We start from the raw sequence: 16,954 nt of genomic DNA, 5'->3' as shown, positions 1-16,954 counted from the left end.
CATGGAAATCTCTGAGATAGAGACAAGACTGGTTGAAGTCTCAGATATGCCTAAAACACAGACAGCTCTCGGAGACAACGTACCTGCTAATTCTGAAGACCAACAGGAAGTGGAACACACAATCTTACCTGAAACCTTATCTGACCTGTCCTCCACTGGAAACATTCCCAACCCTGTGGAAAGAAACCATGTGGAACTAGAACCTGAGGAAAACGTACCTGATGTCGTTGAACCTGAGGAAAGACAAGAAAAGACAAATGGTGATATTGAAGCAGAGACAGTAAACCATCTTACAGATGCTGAAATAGACACAGACGAACAAACAGAAAAGGAAACACACTTTCCTGATGTGTCCATCATCGATACAGAAAATGGTACCAAAATACTTGGACAAGAAGAGGAATCATCAGTGCAACGTTTGGATGAGTCCCTACCCGAGCTCCTTACAATGGAAAATGACGAACAACCATTACATTTTCAGGAGGAAGGAATGGAGAATGGTATTCATTCAACAAGTTTGTCTGATTCACAGGTTGAATCTCAAGAGGATGATCTCCAGACAGCGATAACTAATGGTCAAAGTTCTGATTCTGAGACAGACAATGGCAATAGTGAGAATGCCAGTGAACATCCTCGGAGGTCCGAGCGTTCAAGAAGAGCACCTGGAAAGTTCACTTATTCCCAACTTGGCAATCCCTTTATTTCTTTTGTCCAGACCATACTAGAGGGATTCAACCAAGCTTTAGTTGAAACATTTGAAAGTAATTATGTAGAAAGAAGGACATGAAGGGACTCATGTCAGTTAAGGGGGGGAGTGTGTAACCCAGTGACAAAAATGGGTTAACATAAATAAATAAATGCCCATAACCCCGTTGATAAGATCATCATAATACATCATTATATATGCTTATTTAGTTATTATTTTATTTCCATCATTCCTATTCACTTAAATAGCTTGTCAATCAATGTTGGTCTTGCATTGAGGCGTTTGATTGGTTATGACAAGGAATAGAGACTGCTCATTGGATGGTTAAGTTAAGTTCCGCCTCCATGACAGAAGAAAGAAAACTTCAACACAGAACGAGACGATATTGATGCACACAGAGATAAAATTGATTTATAAAAGTTAAACTGCAGACGTGAGTGAGGCTAGAGCGTATGCCTTCGTGTTGTCTGTCTGAGGAGTTGGAGGACGGCCCGTGTGTCGGAGGTTAACTGTTTCTAGCATTGTTTCGGTGAGTTTTAAGAACTTGGGCTATGGCTATTTATAGTAACAGGTGTTCCCTGCCGATACGGCTAATGCTATTTATAGCACAGACCTGTGTTGCCTGCCGATACATGGCTAATGGGCTAATATAATTACTGGTGTGTTATCCACGTGTGTTATATAGAGCATGTGGTTTCTTTATTCATGTACAAATAAGTGTTAATGCTGTAGTTAAAGCAGCCTTTGTTGCATTTAAAGAGTAAAAATAAGTCATAGTTACATTATTTTATCACAGTGCTTGATTTATTCATTTTTGTATTTTGATTCGGGCAATATGCTGAAAACATGCAGTGTAGCTGTGACATTGTGCACAGTTAGTGTTAATATTCATATGTAGAATGTTTGAAGGGACAATTGAACATTTGTGCTATATGCTTAAATGTAAATGTGAGGTTTATGATGGATATCATATAGTTCATGTTTTGAAAATGAGATAAGAAATGTTTAATCATAATTCATGGTTAAAATGCTAAAAAATTCATAAGTTGATCACTATTGAATTACAGTAGAATTTGGAACTGAGTTGTGAATATTCATAATGGCCATAAGTGATTTCATGATTTAGAATAGTAATAGCCTTGTTTTTATACAGGCTGGGTTTTTTTCGTTGGATTAAATTGGATTCTGGATTCTCCTGGACAAAGGAGATGGCGAGCTACCCTTGAACCATCGAGCAGCTTCTCATCCAGAGGAGTTGGAACTGATAAGCAATTCAGAGGAACATCTCAGAGGAGTTGGAACTGATAAGCAATTCAGAGGAACATCTCAGAGAAGTTGGAACTGATAAGAAATTCAGATGAACACTTTAGAACCTTTCAAGCAATCTGTGTATTTCACTGTGAGATATTGTCTGTTAAATTGTCTTATATAAGAGAGGAAACTTTATTTTATTTTCTTATGACAAAGCGCTCTTTGGGAGTAAAAGTTAATATTTACAACATATTTTGTCTGGTGGTTTCATGTGTCGTCAATGGTTTATTCACTCAGCTCCTCCCGAACCTAGAGCAACTGTTCTTTACCTAAAATAGGGTTACCACGGTTACATAAAAGTTGGCGAGCTAGCCAGGAGCTTTGTGACTATTGACATACATGTAAACCACCTGTAGCGCCACCTACAGGTCAAAACGTGAATTGTAGATTTATCTTTTTTTGGCGTTTTTGCTGCTTTTCTTGTTGAAATCTATACATTGAGGTTGAACATCGTAGTCTAAGTGTTACACCTTTGAAATGGAGGTTGTTGAGACAGAAAATATCAAAGTGACAAACTCTGTAATAGTTAGTGGACTATCCTTTACCCCTCTAGATGAGGAGGTTTTTGATTACCTAAAGCAATATGGGTCAATCAGCAGGATAATTAATATTGACAACCCCCAATCTGAGTTCCACAAACAAGTTATCATTGAGTTTGAATCAGGTGCGACACTGCAGTCACTTGCAGACCTATTACCCTTCGACAGGCCAAGTACTGAAGACCCCAGGGTCTTTCACCATGTGAAAGCACTGGCTAGTGTTTACAGCAGCAGGTTGGGCACTGAGGTCACTCACACTTTTATTTCTGAGCTTAAAGGCTTAGCCAAATTAAGTGGCATGTCATTTGAGGACATTTTGCGAGATGAGTTGACAAAGATAACAGAAACTATTGTAGCACAGACCCCAGCGGAAGAGGTGCAGATAGTTCATGACCCTACCCCTACCCAACCATTAGTGACTCCCTCACTTACTGCCCAAGCTCAGCCCAGACCCCCACCAGGCCAATGGGGACAATATCCTCAACCCAGTGAAACAAAACTGAGCCCTGCTGAAACCCCACTTAGCCCTCACTATGGTGGACTAAAACCAACCCTAGTTCAGCCCCACACTGAGCCAGTAACTTATTTAACCCCACCTCTCTTAAGCGATCCCAGGCCCAATTTTACCTTGTCCCCTGATCATCTCAGCACACCTGACGTTCAGAGAGTAGTAGTCGAACACATTGTGAAAAGCACAGAAATAGCATCTCACCTGCACTCACGTGCTAAATTGAGGCCTTTCTCAGGCAGAGTCCCTTGCTCCAACTATGAGGTAGACTATGACACCTGGCGGACCAGCGTTGATATCTACTTAAATGACCCCACTGTCTCCCATTCACAGTTGGTGAGGAAAATTGTTGACAGCCTTTCACCCCCTGCTATCAAAGTGGTAAAGCCCCTAGGTCCCCAGGCTACTCCAAGAGATTACCTGGATTTGCTTGATTCAGCATACGGAATTGTGGAAGATGGTGATGAGTTGTTTGCTAAATTTCTCAATACTCACCAGAATTCAGGAGAAAAACCATCAAGTTATCTCCATAGACTGCAGTCATCTCTCATTGAAGTAGTGAAGAAAAAGGCTGTATGTGCCGGTGATGCAGACAGGCAGCTTCTCAAACAATTCTGTAGAGGGTGCTGGGACAACACAGTAATTACAAATCTCCAACTGGAACAAAGACAAAGTAATCCACCAACCTTCTCAGAGTTTTTGCTGCTGTTGCGAACTGAAGAGGATAAGCAAGCTGCCAAGGCAAGTCGAATGAAGCAGCACCTTGGATTCACAAAGACAAAAGTTCAGGCTAACACTCAAGCTGCGTGTGTCAATGACATCGAACCCCAAGATAACAGTATACCGTCAACCATGAAACAGATGCAAAAACAAATTGCTGACCTCCAAACTCTGATTGCATCATTCACAGCTTCCAATGGAGAAAAGGCAGTGAAACCCAAAACAGCTAAGGCTCAAAAGTCAAAGCCAAAAGAAAGTCCCCCTGTTTCTCAGAACCACTCCCCAGCTCAACTCATGACCACCAGGAGGCCAAGGCCCTGGTATTGTTTTAAATGTGGGGAAGATGGTCATATTGTCACCAGTTGTAGTAACCCTGCTGATCCTACACTGGTCTATGGCAAGAGAAAGGAGCTGAAAGAAATGCAACAGGCTTGGGATGAGAAGAACCCTTCTAACGATGCTCTACCTTTAAACTAGAAGAGGCTCCTGTAAAGGGACTATCAGGAACCGAAAAACAGACAAGTCCCAAAGAAAAGCACAACACAAAAGCAATATTAAAAGAGCAAAACGTTGAACAAACCAGAAACATTCCAAAAGGACTTGTAGGAAGACAGAGCACTGCTAATGTTACAGTTGGTGGAGTAGAGTGCAACTGTTTACTCGATACAGGTTCACAAGTTACCACTGTATCACAATCATTCTACAATAATCACCTGTCAGAGTACAAGATCAAGCCAGTCAGTGACTTATTAGAGGTTGAAGGAGCTAATGGCGAACCTGTCCCTTATGCTGGTTATGTGGAGATAAGTCTGAAGTTTCCTAAAGAGTTCATCGCCTCAGAACCTGAAATGGAAACTCTAGCTCTGATAGTGCCAAATACTCGCTCAAGCAGCAGTATACCAGTACTAATTGGAACAAACACTCTTGACTCTCTCTATGAAGAGTACTGTGATGACAACACCCTCAGATCTACTGAATTCTGTGGTTATGCTCAAGTACTCCAAACCCTGCAGCTACGACACCAGCAACACTCCAGTGGCAGACTTGGCCTAGTCAAACTAAGAGGCACTACTCCTGCCACAATCCCTGCCGGTCAAAAAGTCATCCTGCAAGGTTTTGCTGGTTCAAAAACTGTCAACAGTGAACAATGGGCGCTGCTTGAACCACCAACCATGTCATCGTTACCTGGTGGAATCTTCACAGACTGTTGTCTCATAACCATACCAAACCAACATCCTTACAAGGTACCTGTTGTACTCAGAAATGAGACCGAGCATGACATAACACTACCAATTAACTGTGTCATAGCTGAGCTAACCGTAGCTCGGGAAATTGTACAACATACTTACCCCAATCAAAGACCTTCTCACCTGGAAAAAGAATCCCTTCAATCTGATGAGCTACAAGATGCAGCCTGTACTTCCAGTCAGCAAAAGGCAGAAGCAGATGTGAAGTTGAAGTTTGACTTTGGTGATTCACCACTTCCTGAGAACTGGAAAACCAGAGTAACAAATAAGCTAAATGACTACTCTGATGTTTTTGCTCATCATGATCTCGACTTCGGTCATGCAACGAAAGTCAAACATCACATCAGACTGAAGGATGAAACGCCTTTCAAACAGCGACCCCGTCCCATACACCCGCAAGATTACGAAGCAGTGCGACGCCATCTCAAAACCCTTCTCGATGCTGGAATCATCAGAGAGTCTGAGTCCCCCTTTTCGTCACCGATTGTTGTTGTCAAAAAGAAGAATGGTGACATCAGGCTGTGTGTGGATTACAGAAAACTAAACCTCCAGACTATCAAGGATGCATATGCCCTACCCAACCTGGAGGAATCGTTTTCTGCACTCACTGGGTCTCAATGGTTTTCTGTGATGGATCTAAAATCTGGATACTATCAGATTGGGATGGAGGAGACTGACAAACAAAAAACAGCGTTTGTCTGTCCTTTAGGATTTTGGGAATGGAACCGAATGCCGCAAGGAATAACAAATGCACCCTCAACGTTCCAGCGCTTAATGGAAAAGTGCATGGGAGATATGCATCTGCGGGAAGTGCTCGTTTTCCTTGACGACTTAATTGTCTTCTCCAAATCCTTGGAAGAACATGAAATCCGACTGACCAGTGTCCTGAACCGACTGAGAGAAAACGGCCTCAAGCTTTCACCAGAAAAGTGCCGTTTCTTCCAAACATCAGTCCGTTACTTAGGGCACATTGTGTCAAGAAGCGGAGTGGAAACTGACCCAGAAAAGGTTAAAGCACTCAAAACCTGGCCGAGACCTCAGACTTTGAAGGAATTAAAATCCTTTCTTGGGTTCTCCGGTTATTATCGGAGATTCGTGCAAGATTACTCCAAGATTGTGAAGCCCTTGAACAACCTCACTGCTGGTTACCCCCCACTGCGAAAAGGAAGCAAGCCAACCTCAACAAATGGCAAATTCTTCCACCCGAAAGAGCCATTCGCTGAAAGATGGACCTCTGCTTGCCAGCAGGCTTTCGAAAGCATCATCGACAAGCTCACATCGTCTCCTGTGTTAGGATTTGCAGATCCTAAAGTACCATATGTCGTCCACACAGACGCCAGTACAACTGGACTAGGAGCGGCATTGTATCAGGAACAGGATGGACAGAGTCGTGTCATCGCCTACGCAAGTAGAGGCTTATCGCGCAGTGAAGCGAGATACCCGGCGCATAAGTTGGAATTTTTAGCCTTAAAGTGGGCTATCACTGACAAATTCCACGATTACTTGTATGGTAACTACTTCAAGGTTGTAACTGACAACAATCCGCTGAGGTACATACTCACCACTGCCAAGATGGATGCTGCCAGCTATCGCTGGTTAGCTTCCCTGTCCACTTTTACGTTCGACATCACATACAGAGCAGGCAAGCAGAATCAGGACGCAGATGGGTTGTCAAGGAGGCCTCATGGAGAGTTAACCAACGACGATCAGTCCCAAGGCGAAAGTCAAAGGATACATGAGTTCACCTCCTATCATCTGAGTCCTGAGAACAGTCGATTCTGCTGCCCAGAGACAGTCAAGGCAGCCTGCCAGAGTCATACTGCTGCTTGTGTGGAGGAAGACTCTAACCCTCCTAGCTTAGTAGAGTCCCTAGCTATGCATGCTGATGCTATACCTGCCGAGTTTGAGGAGGAGGGATTCCAAGGTCTCCTAACAGTCCCCAAGTATAGCAAAGATGAGCTTGCCAGACTACAAAAAGCAGACCCAGTCATCAGTAACGTCTTGAAGTTAATTCGGTCCAAAGAACCTGTACCTGCCAGTCTCAAATCTGAGTCGCCTGAGTTTCAGCTAATGCTCAGGGAGATGAGTCGTCTCGAACTGAAGGATGATTTGTTGTACAGGAGACGACATTGCGACAATAGACCAGTTTGTCAACTTGTCCTGCCACAAGTGTTGAGGTCATCTGTACTTACCAGTCTTCATAACCAAATGGGACACATGGGTATTGAACGCACTCTTGAGCTAGTGAGGTCAAGGTTCTATTGGCCTAAAATGGCATCTGATGTTGAAACAAAGATCCGGACTTGTGAGAGATGTGTGAAGAGGAAAAGTCAGCCAGAGAAAGCTGCACCTCTGGTTAATATCAAGACGAGTAGACCTATGGAACTGGTCTGTATGGACTTTTTGTCCTTGGAACCGGATAGCCATAATACCAAAGATATCCTGGTTATCACTGACCACTTTACGCGGTATGCGGTTGCTATACCTACAAAAGATCAAAAAGCCAACACAGTCGCCAAATGTCTGTGGGAGCAGTTCCTCAGTCACTACGGGTTCCCCGAACGCCTCCATAGTGACCAGGGACGTGACTTTGAGTCGCAAACCATCAAAGAGCTATGTGCTTTGGCTGGCATCCGTAAAGTGAGGACAAGTCCATATCACCCCAGAGGGAACCCAGTAGAGCGGTTTAATCGCACATTGCTAAGCATGCTGGGAACTCTGCAAGAAAAAGAGAAGACGAAGTGGCGGGAACATGTCAAACCACTCGCTCATGCATACAATTGCACGAGAAATGATTCAACTGGTTTCTCACCCTACGAACTGATGTTTGGGCGTCAGCCCAGATTGCCTATTGACATTGCATTTGGGTTACCAGTCAAAGACCGTTCATCCACTTCACATTTCCAATACGTAAAGAACCTCAAGTCTCATTTGAAAGAAAGCTACAAGCTTGCCACTGAAAATGCAAAGAAAGTTGCTGATAAAAACAAAAAGAGGTTTGATCTGCGAGTGAGAGAATCCACACTTGAGGCAGGAGACAGGGTTCTTGTGCGAAATCTTCGCCTTCGCCAAAAGCATAAACTTGCTGACAGGTGGGAGTCAACAGTCTATATTGTGCAGAGAAGAGCTGGAGATATACCTGTCTATGTAGTGTGCCCTGAAGGTCAGGATGGGCCCACACGCACATTACATCGTGATCTACTTTTACCTTGTGGTTTTCTCTCTGAAACAGAGGAAGAAGAAGTGAGGCCTAAGAAAACTCACAGGCCAAGAACCAGGCAGACATGCAACCAGCCAAATGAGCAACCTCTATCTTCAGAGGATGAGGATGATGATAACCCATGGTTCTATCCCATGGAAATCTCTGAGATAGAGACAAGACTGGTTGAAGTCTCAGATATGCCTAAAACACAGACAGCTCTCGGAGACAACGTACCTGCTAATTCTGAAGACCAACAGGAAGTGGAACACACAATCTTACCTGAAACCTTATCTGACCTGTCCTCCACTGGAAACATTCCCAACCCTGTGGAAAGAAACCATGTGGAACTAGAACCTGAGGAAAACGTACCTGATGTCGTTGAACCTGAGGAAAGACAAGAAAAGACAAATGGTGATATTGAAGCAGAGACAGTAAACCATCTTACAGATGCTGAAATAGACACAGACGAACAAACAGAAAAGGAAACACACTTTCCTGATGTGTCCATCATCGATACAGAAAATGGTACCAAAATACTTGGACAAGAAGAGGAATCATCAGTGCAACGTTTGGATGAGTCCCTACCCGAGCTCCTTACAATGGAAAATGACGAACAACCATTACATTTTCAGGAGGAAGGAATGGAGAATGGTATTCATTCAACAAGTTTGTCTGATTCACAGGTTGAATCTCAAGAGGATGATCTCCAGACAGCGATAACTAATGGTCAAAGTTCTGATTCTGAGACAGACAATGGCAATAGTGAGAATGCCAGTGAACATCCTCGGAGGTCCGAGCGTTCAAGAAGAGCACCTGGAAAGTTCACTTATTCCCAACTTGGCAATCCCTTTATTTCTTTTGTCCAGACCATACTAGAGGGATTCAACCAAGCTTTAGTTGAAACATTTGAAAGTAATTATGTAGAAAGAAGGACATGAAGGGACTCATGTCAGTTAAGGGGGGGAGTGTGTAACCCAGTGACAAAAATGGGTTAACATAAATAAATAAATGCCCATAACCCCGTTGATAAGATCATCATAATACATCATTATATATGCTTATTTAGTTATTATTTTATTTCCATCATTCCTATTCACTTAAATAGCTTGTCAATCAATGTTGGTCTTGCATTGAGGCGTTTGATTGGTTATGACAAGGAATAGAGACTGCTCATTGGATGGTTAAGTTAAGTTCCGCCTCCATGACAGAAGAAAGAAAACTTCAACACAGAACGAGACGATATTGATGCACACAGAGATAAAATTGATTTATAAAAGTTAAACTGCAGACGTGAGTGAGGCTAGAGCGTATGCCTTCGTGTTGTCTGTCTGAGGAGTTGGAGGACGGCCCGTGTGTCGGAGGTTAACTGTTTCTAGCATTGTTTCGGTGAGTTTTAAGAACTTGGGCTATGGCTATTTATAGTAACAGGTGTTCCCTGCCGATACGGCTAATGCTATTTATAGCACAGACCTGTGTTGCCTGCCGATACATGGCTAATGGGCTAATATAATTACTGGTGTGTTATCCACGTGTGTTATATAGAGCATGTGGTTTCTTTATTCATGTACAAATAAGTGTTAATGCTGTAGTTAAAGCAGCCTTTGTTGCATTTAAAGAGTAAAAATAAGTCATAGTTACATTATTTTATCACAGTGCTTGATTTATTCATTTTTGTATTTTGATTCGGGCAATATGCTGAAAACATGCAGTGTAGCTGTGACATTGTGCACAGTTAGTGTTAATATTCATATGTAGAATGTTTGAAGGGACAATTGAACATTTGTGCTATATGCTTAAATGTAAATGTGAGGTTTATGATGGATATCATATAGTTCATGTTTTGAAAATGAGATAAGAAATGTTTAATCATAATTCATGGTTAAAATGCTAAAAAATTCATAAGTTGATCACTATTGAATTACAGTAGAATTTGGAACTGAGTTGTGAATATTCATAATGGCCATAAGTGATTTCATGATTTAGAATAGTAATAGCCTTGTTTTTATACAGGCTGGGTTTTTTTCGTTGGATTAAATTGGATTCTGGATTCTCCTGGACAAAGGAGATGGCGAGCTACCCTTGAACCATCGAGCAGCTTCTCATCCAGAGGAGTTGGAACTGATAAGCAATTCAGAGGAACATCTCAGAGGAGTTGGAACTGATAAGCAATTCAGAGGAACATCTCAGAGAAGTTGGAACTGATAAGAAATTCAGATGAACACTTTAGAACCTTTCAAGCAATCTGTGTATTTCACTGTGAGATATTGTCTGTTAAATTGTCTTATATAAGAGAGGAAACTTTATTTTATTTTCTTATGACAAAGCGCTCTTTGGGAGTAAAAGTTAATATTTACAACATATTTTGTCTGGTGGTTTCATGTGTCGTCAATGGTTTATTCACTCAGCTCCTCCCGAACCTAGAGCAACTGTTCTTTACCTAAAATAGGGTTACCACGGTTACATAAGCATTTAGCTCAAAGGTTGCTGGCATGTCAGTCAACTCCTTGTCTGTACGTTTTCAAGCTGTAAATACCACAAACAAAATCACCTCCATTATAATTAGGAGACGACAAAGAAACCGACAAACCCAAACCTGAGCAAATAAAACCAAAACTGTCTGCATGGCTCGATATTAGAGGTAAGATAGAAAATATTTTGAATGTAATTTGGAACTGACTGATTTCGAACTGAATCTTTAATGATGTAAGGTATGGAATTCATAAAATTAGCACCAATTATATATTAACACTACCCAGTCCAACAATGCTAATGCTATCATCTTATTAGCATACTACCTGCATAATAGTGCACCTCCTATGCTAAGTCAGCTAGTAAGGCACTACAGGTGGAGTAAATGTCTTCTGCAAGCGTGGAGTGAACACTGCTAATTTATGGGGCACTAAATGTAAAACATTTGTTTACATTTTCCTTGCTGAAATTGGTAATTTTGATTATTTAGCTCACTTTCATAAAAAATGTTTGGATACATTTCTGTCTCAAATGTTATGAAAATAAGTTAAATGGGAGAAAAGTGAGCTAAATAATCTAAATCTATCAGCTAGAAAAATGTAAGCAGATTTTTACATTAAGCACCCCATACTATTTAATTTACCCCTATATACACACTATGTACATTTGTGAAGGAAAGGGCTAACCTACGTAAACTACTCTGAGACACTTTGAGAATAAACTTCTTTAACCCATTATTTATTAAAGCCAGGGCTGAGTTGGGTGCTCGGCTTTTCTATGTAAGTGATTTCAGAAGACGCCTATGATCGTCAGCGAAAGGACGTGAGCGGCAAATTGAGTAACTTTAACTTTTAAAAATAAATACCAGCAGGAAATGAAAACATATGAAAAAAGAATGAGTGCTAAAGCAGCTCAGCTAAAGGCATCTTAGGATCGAATTTGCCGTGTTTTCTAGCTCTCACAGCCCCTAAGTATGAGAACATGGAGTGTGAAATCGCCACAATATCTTTCATTTAGCTGTGTGAAGCTGCCTGTTAAGTAGGCTATATGTTGTTGGCTGCAGTGCCCTCTTTTTACTTCTATTTATACCTTGCCTTTGAAAAAATGGGTTTAGAGTTTGTGTTTATCAAAAAAAGGGGTTTTTACTCAAGGGCCTGGCATCAAATGATTTAAGAGAGGGAAGTAATAGTAAGACTTCAGCTCTGAGCCCCTGCTGCTAAGCCATGGGAGGCTAGGATACTATTTTATGCAACGTTTGTTGAGATAAACATCAGTTGGAGATGGGAAAACTTTGCACAACAGTGTAGTAAATGTCAAAAAGGATTATGCTTGAAGATTTGGTTGCGGAGCCAAAGACATCATGTGTTCTGACATCACTTAAATTAGGCAAATGTGTTTCCTTTTACACATCTGAAAATCTCTTATTTTGCTCCATAGCAATCAACTTATTTACATAAAACAACTTTGTTGTTCAATGTTCAATCGGCCATAAATAAAAACAAGTTTTCTTTGGGGACTGCTTTAGACTGTCAGTTGAACTTATCAGTGCGGAAACAACACATGCACTTACAAATGAATAGATATGCATACCGCCTGCTATATTTCCGCATGTCACCACATTAATTCCTTAATGCAGTTCTGTACAGGAAGCCTTAAGATTTAGAGGCTTTAAGGTCTTAAATTAAGTAAGCTCCTGACTCTGACAGCCATTAAACAAGCCTCATATGTCTCTGTCTGCGGGAAGACAAGGCAACATTAACCTCACAAAAGACAAGAAGCTCAATTCAAGTTTATAAATGGATTACAAAAGTATTCCTAATTAGGATTCAGGTCTGCATGATTGCAAGGAGCCCTGTGCACCATGACACCCAGTCTTACGTGGTATTCTTGATATTTTCCAGAACTGCGTTAGACCACGATGACATCATCCATCATTGACAGTATGAAAACCTGAAAGCCATATTCCATCTGCCACAGTTCATAGTGTCTGTGAAGGATTTGTTTTCTTCACCCTCTCCCTCATAATTGTAATACCGTTATGCAAGGAGTGGCTCCCTAACCCTATTGAACATGTGTCAAACTCTATTCATGAGGGTTAAATTATTCAGGAGACCCATTTTACAAGTGGGAAAAATACTCCTGAGCTCTGAGATACATATACAGTCGGGGATGCAGACGCACATGGAGCTGAGTGCTCGGGCAGGTGCGGCTGGCTTTGGGGCGTATATATATCGGAGCCCTTATCTGTAACACTAGACTATAAACCCAAGAGTCCATCTCTCTGAGACGAGGGGCGGGCAGGCAGCCATATTGATCCCCCACTTTCCCCCAGAGGAGGTGAGTGGAGGGCAGGGGAGGGGAGGAGCAAGATTGAGACATTAGCTCCACACATTTCAGTGTATCATACGGAATGGCTGATATAGGATCTCCTCCTAATTGACCGTGATCTCTTTACTCTGCAACAAGGCTGGTAAGAAAAACACTTCCAAGGCGATGGTTGCGGGCGTGGGCGGTAGAATGTATACACCACCAATACAGACCCATTCTATGTATTTACAGAATACAATCCACAATACACAGGTATGTCCCAGGTAACACAGGGTGGTCCTCTAATACTACATGTACACCTCCTCAAGATATCAATTGTATGTGTAAAGAATACAGTAGATAATGGATGTCATATGGATATCTCTCTACTGCACACATTATACAGTATGTGTTGTTGTATGCCTCTTCCGTTATTGAGCATGTGGTTCTTTCTCCTCGCAACACTGCTGCACTGAGTTATGTGATGTGCAGCAAAGAGCCGCAAGGAGTCAAGAGCTGTTGAACTATGAACCCAAGCTGCACACTGATCTCTGAGTGCAGCTAATGGCTGAAGGCAACCGCCTGTGCTGTGATTTAAGATGGAGGATAAATGAATGAGGTGTGTTTCCGAACACAAATGTAATGATTCATCATTTATTTGTAGACGGCTAAGAAATCTGTTTAAATAGTCAAAGTGATGTAATGGGCGTTAGCATCATTAACACTGTAGACTGTACACCTTTGAAAAGGTAGTTTCACCTGAACAGAACAGATAAGGCTTTAAATTTAAAAAAATAATCAGGATCAATTTGGGATGTTTTAAAGTTTAAAACATCCCAAATTGATTCTGATTATTTTACGATTTGGGAAATAGGCTCACTCTCATGTCTGTGATTTTTTTTAAATCAACAAAACAACAACTAAAGTTGTGGTTTAACAGAGACTTACATGCTGCTTCCCCTGTAGTTGTAATGCAAAGCTAATTGGCAACTGGCCGTACCTTCATACTGACTGTACAGTCATCAGTGATATCAATCTAGTCTTTCTCTCAGGAAGAAAATTAATAATATTTAGCAAAATGTCAAACTATTCCTTCACGTTTTTAGTATTTACCAATAAACAATCACCAGACTTTAAGTATTGCAGATATTGGTTAGTAATATGTTGACCGTAATACCGGTCTGTAATTGAACTCCCCACTTTGACTAATTTGTTTCATCATGCTTACATTTAGTTCCACAGTTAATCATTCATTCCATTTCTATAAATATTAGAGTTGTTGCTAAGAATTGTTGGAATTATTACCAAAAACCACCCAAACCAAATGGCGTTCACAGTCTTTTTCATCTACTATGCATCTACAGGAATCTGAAGCGCTGCTGCCTACTGTACCTTGCCAACATTGGGCGAGTCTTTGGTTCTAGTGGCAGCTTGGAGCAGGCAGGGGGGGACGAGCGGTGGGTTTTTCTGGATCATCTCCCTGAAGCAGGTGGAGTGGTGAGCGGGAGCTGGATCGGAAGCCTGGCCTCTTTTCCTCAACGTCAGATTGAGCTTCTCGGCCGCCCTACAGGGAACAAGGCAGGTGGCATGTCACACTACTGAAACTCATGGTGTAAACAGAGTGGACATGCTGCAGATACTACACATTTTAACACACAATGATCGACCTTTCAGTAGAGACATAGATATATTTACCTGGACAAAAGTGACATAGCAGCAGTGTTGGCGATGGTCACCACTCTGGAGATGTGCGGCATCTTTGAGCTAGTCTGCACGGCACCGCAGGCCTGTGCAACATCATCTGTATCCTGCTAGGGGAGGGAAAGCTCATTACAAAAAATACTAATCTGTACTGTATACACTCCTGCACCCATCTCCAAAAATGTCTATTATCACGGGAATTACTCCGGGGACAAGTGTGGGGTGCGTCTGTCTAAGTAGGGCATCTAAACAGAGATTGCAGTTGGCTAAACATATGCCTTTAGTGATGTTGTGGCTCTGGCGAGCTGCAAGTGGAGTGTGAAGAATAGTTTGCGATCGCTGCAGCGACTGCTGTCCAACCTTTAAAACAAGATTCAGAGTTGAAGAGCTGCAGAGCTGCAGGAAACATACGGTCACTGCCTCTGAAACACACCCACACACTCAGTCAAACAGCTTTATGTGAAGTAATTCCAACTGGAACACTTACGCAGCTGTAGCTCCAAGGTTTGTGTTTTTTTTTTTGGTGCTCATTCATAACTGTGCTGTGTGTATGCATCATGACCTATTCTGGGGGTGCAGTATGCTACTGCTCAACATGCCGCAGGCTACTAAGCCAACATCCATGTATGACACTGCTTCGCAAGCTCCATGTCTCATCAATATCTCTGGCCTTTTCTTTTCTTTTTTCTTTTTAAGGGCAAGACAATAACGTCAGCTCAGAGTTTTTCTTTTAATAATGTCCGACCATAAACTGCCAATTAGTGTCATAGGAGAGCTGCAGTTGCCATTGCCTTACAAGGAGGCCTGAGCAAGACAGAGTGAAGGTAATATAACTAGACAGCGCAAATATGGATAATGTATAGACACTCCCCTGCCCCTCCTACTGTCTTCATGTTGAATACTATCTCCTGCCATAACCTTTTTTTAACTTCATTTTTGCTTTCTCTATGCTGTGATATCTCTCTGTATCTGCTCTCATATACTCTGTTATTTTGGTCTTCTCTTCCACCCTCAAATTCATCTCTTTAAAACATCATCGCTCTCCGGTCCTTTCTCCTGCCTCCCATCTTAAATGCCACTCATTTCCCTTTTTCTCTTCCTCCGCCATCCATTTCTTCTCTTCCCTCGCTTTCACTCCTGTTTTTTCACCTCAGCCACATAAACCTGTATTGATCTGCTCTCATAATGTACCCGCTTGGCCACTTTCTCAAGCCCAGCCCAGGACAATTTCCTTTGAGTGAAATGTTTCATTGTTATCGTTAAATTTGATTATGCGAGTAGATTTAGAATAACAGGTTAATTACTGCATTGCTTTCAGTTGGGCTTTTTCAGTCCAGAAGACTATTTGCTGAGCCCCACCCACTACGGTTACTGTTGCTATGCCTGTACAGCTTTCCCCTCCCTGCAGGGCACACAACATCTGCAGCCTAACCATATGAAAATCTTAGTCCTATTTGAACTAAAATTGACCCTTATTTCAGACAAAAGTAGGCAAAAGCTGCGTTCTCATTTCTAGCTGTCGCAGGCTAATTAATCTAATGCTATAATTTCAAGCTGACTAGATTTAAAATTAGAATCCTTCTAAACAGGCATATGATGTCTACATAGCTCTGTCTCTCCGAAATCTGTCTAATAAAGCGAAAAACGCCCAAAAAGAATCTTGAAAAAAAAGAAATAGCTGTGTTATTCTATTACAGCCCTAGAGCTATAGTCATATTATTCTAAGTTTGATTAATTCATTCTAACATATTTAGGCTGCTTGTCTTGCTAACATACTTGTACAAGCAAAAGAGGTTAGACTTTTGCTGTATTGTGCATATTTTCCTAGAGTTTTTTTTTATGTTACAAGAGGAAAAAGGTTGTGATTACTGAAAGTAACTGTATGACGGCTGGGGTTGCCTGGATGTAAACTTCCCAATATCCAATAAAGAGTAGGACAGGGCCGCTAACATTAGCCTAAACTCTGATAGCATCCTCACAGTGGACATGCTATTGTGGACAGTTTTTGTGGACAGGCCGAAGTCGAACCTGGGCCACTGCATCTAGGACTCACACCCTGTTGCCCCGAACGTTCAATTCTGATGTCTATAAAGATTGTCCGTCCAGGTCACATGACATATTTGCCTTTGGTCCATATTGATCAGGAGTAGAAACGCACCACAGTTGAACCAACAACATCGTATAAAACCTCAAACACTCTCTCTCACTCAGCTTTGTACATGTTTCCGACCATTTTCATTGGGG

The 16,954-nt window shown here is 41.7% G+C and overlaps 1 protein-coding gene across 1 annotated transcript in view; it reads right to left on the bottom strand.

The window, feature by feature from the left end:
- kif26bb (kinesin family member 26Bb) overlaps nucleotides 1-16,954 on the bottom strand; it is a gene marked incomplete at both ends in the record, with an annotated part of 40,345 nt that overhangs the window by 19,529 nt on the left and 3,862 nt on the right. The window contains 2 exons of the mRNA XM_080047489.1: nucleotides 14,402-14,573; nucleotides 14,705-14,817. Coding sequence (XP_079903615.1) covers nucleotides 14,402-14,573; nucleotides 14,705-14,817 — 285 coding nt within the window. The remainder of the gene's footprint in view (nucleotides 1-14,401; nucleotides 14,574-14,704; nucleotides 14,818-16,954) is intronic.

This window comes from Ammodytes marinus (genome assembly GCF_949987685.1).
Source record: "Ammodytes marinus genome assembly, chromosome: 19".
NCBI lineage: Eukaryota > Metazoa > Chordata > Actinopteri > Uranoscopiformes > Ammodytidae > Ammodytes > Ammodytes marinus.
The sequence above is the reverse complement of the archived record's forward strand: the minus strand, read 5'-3'. Positions and strand labels throughout refer to the sequence as shown.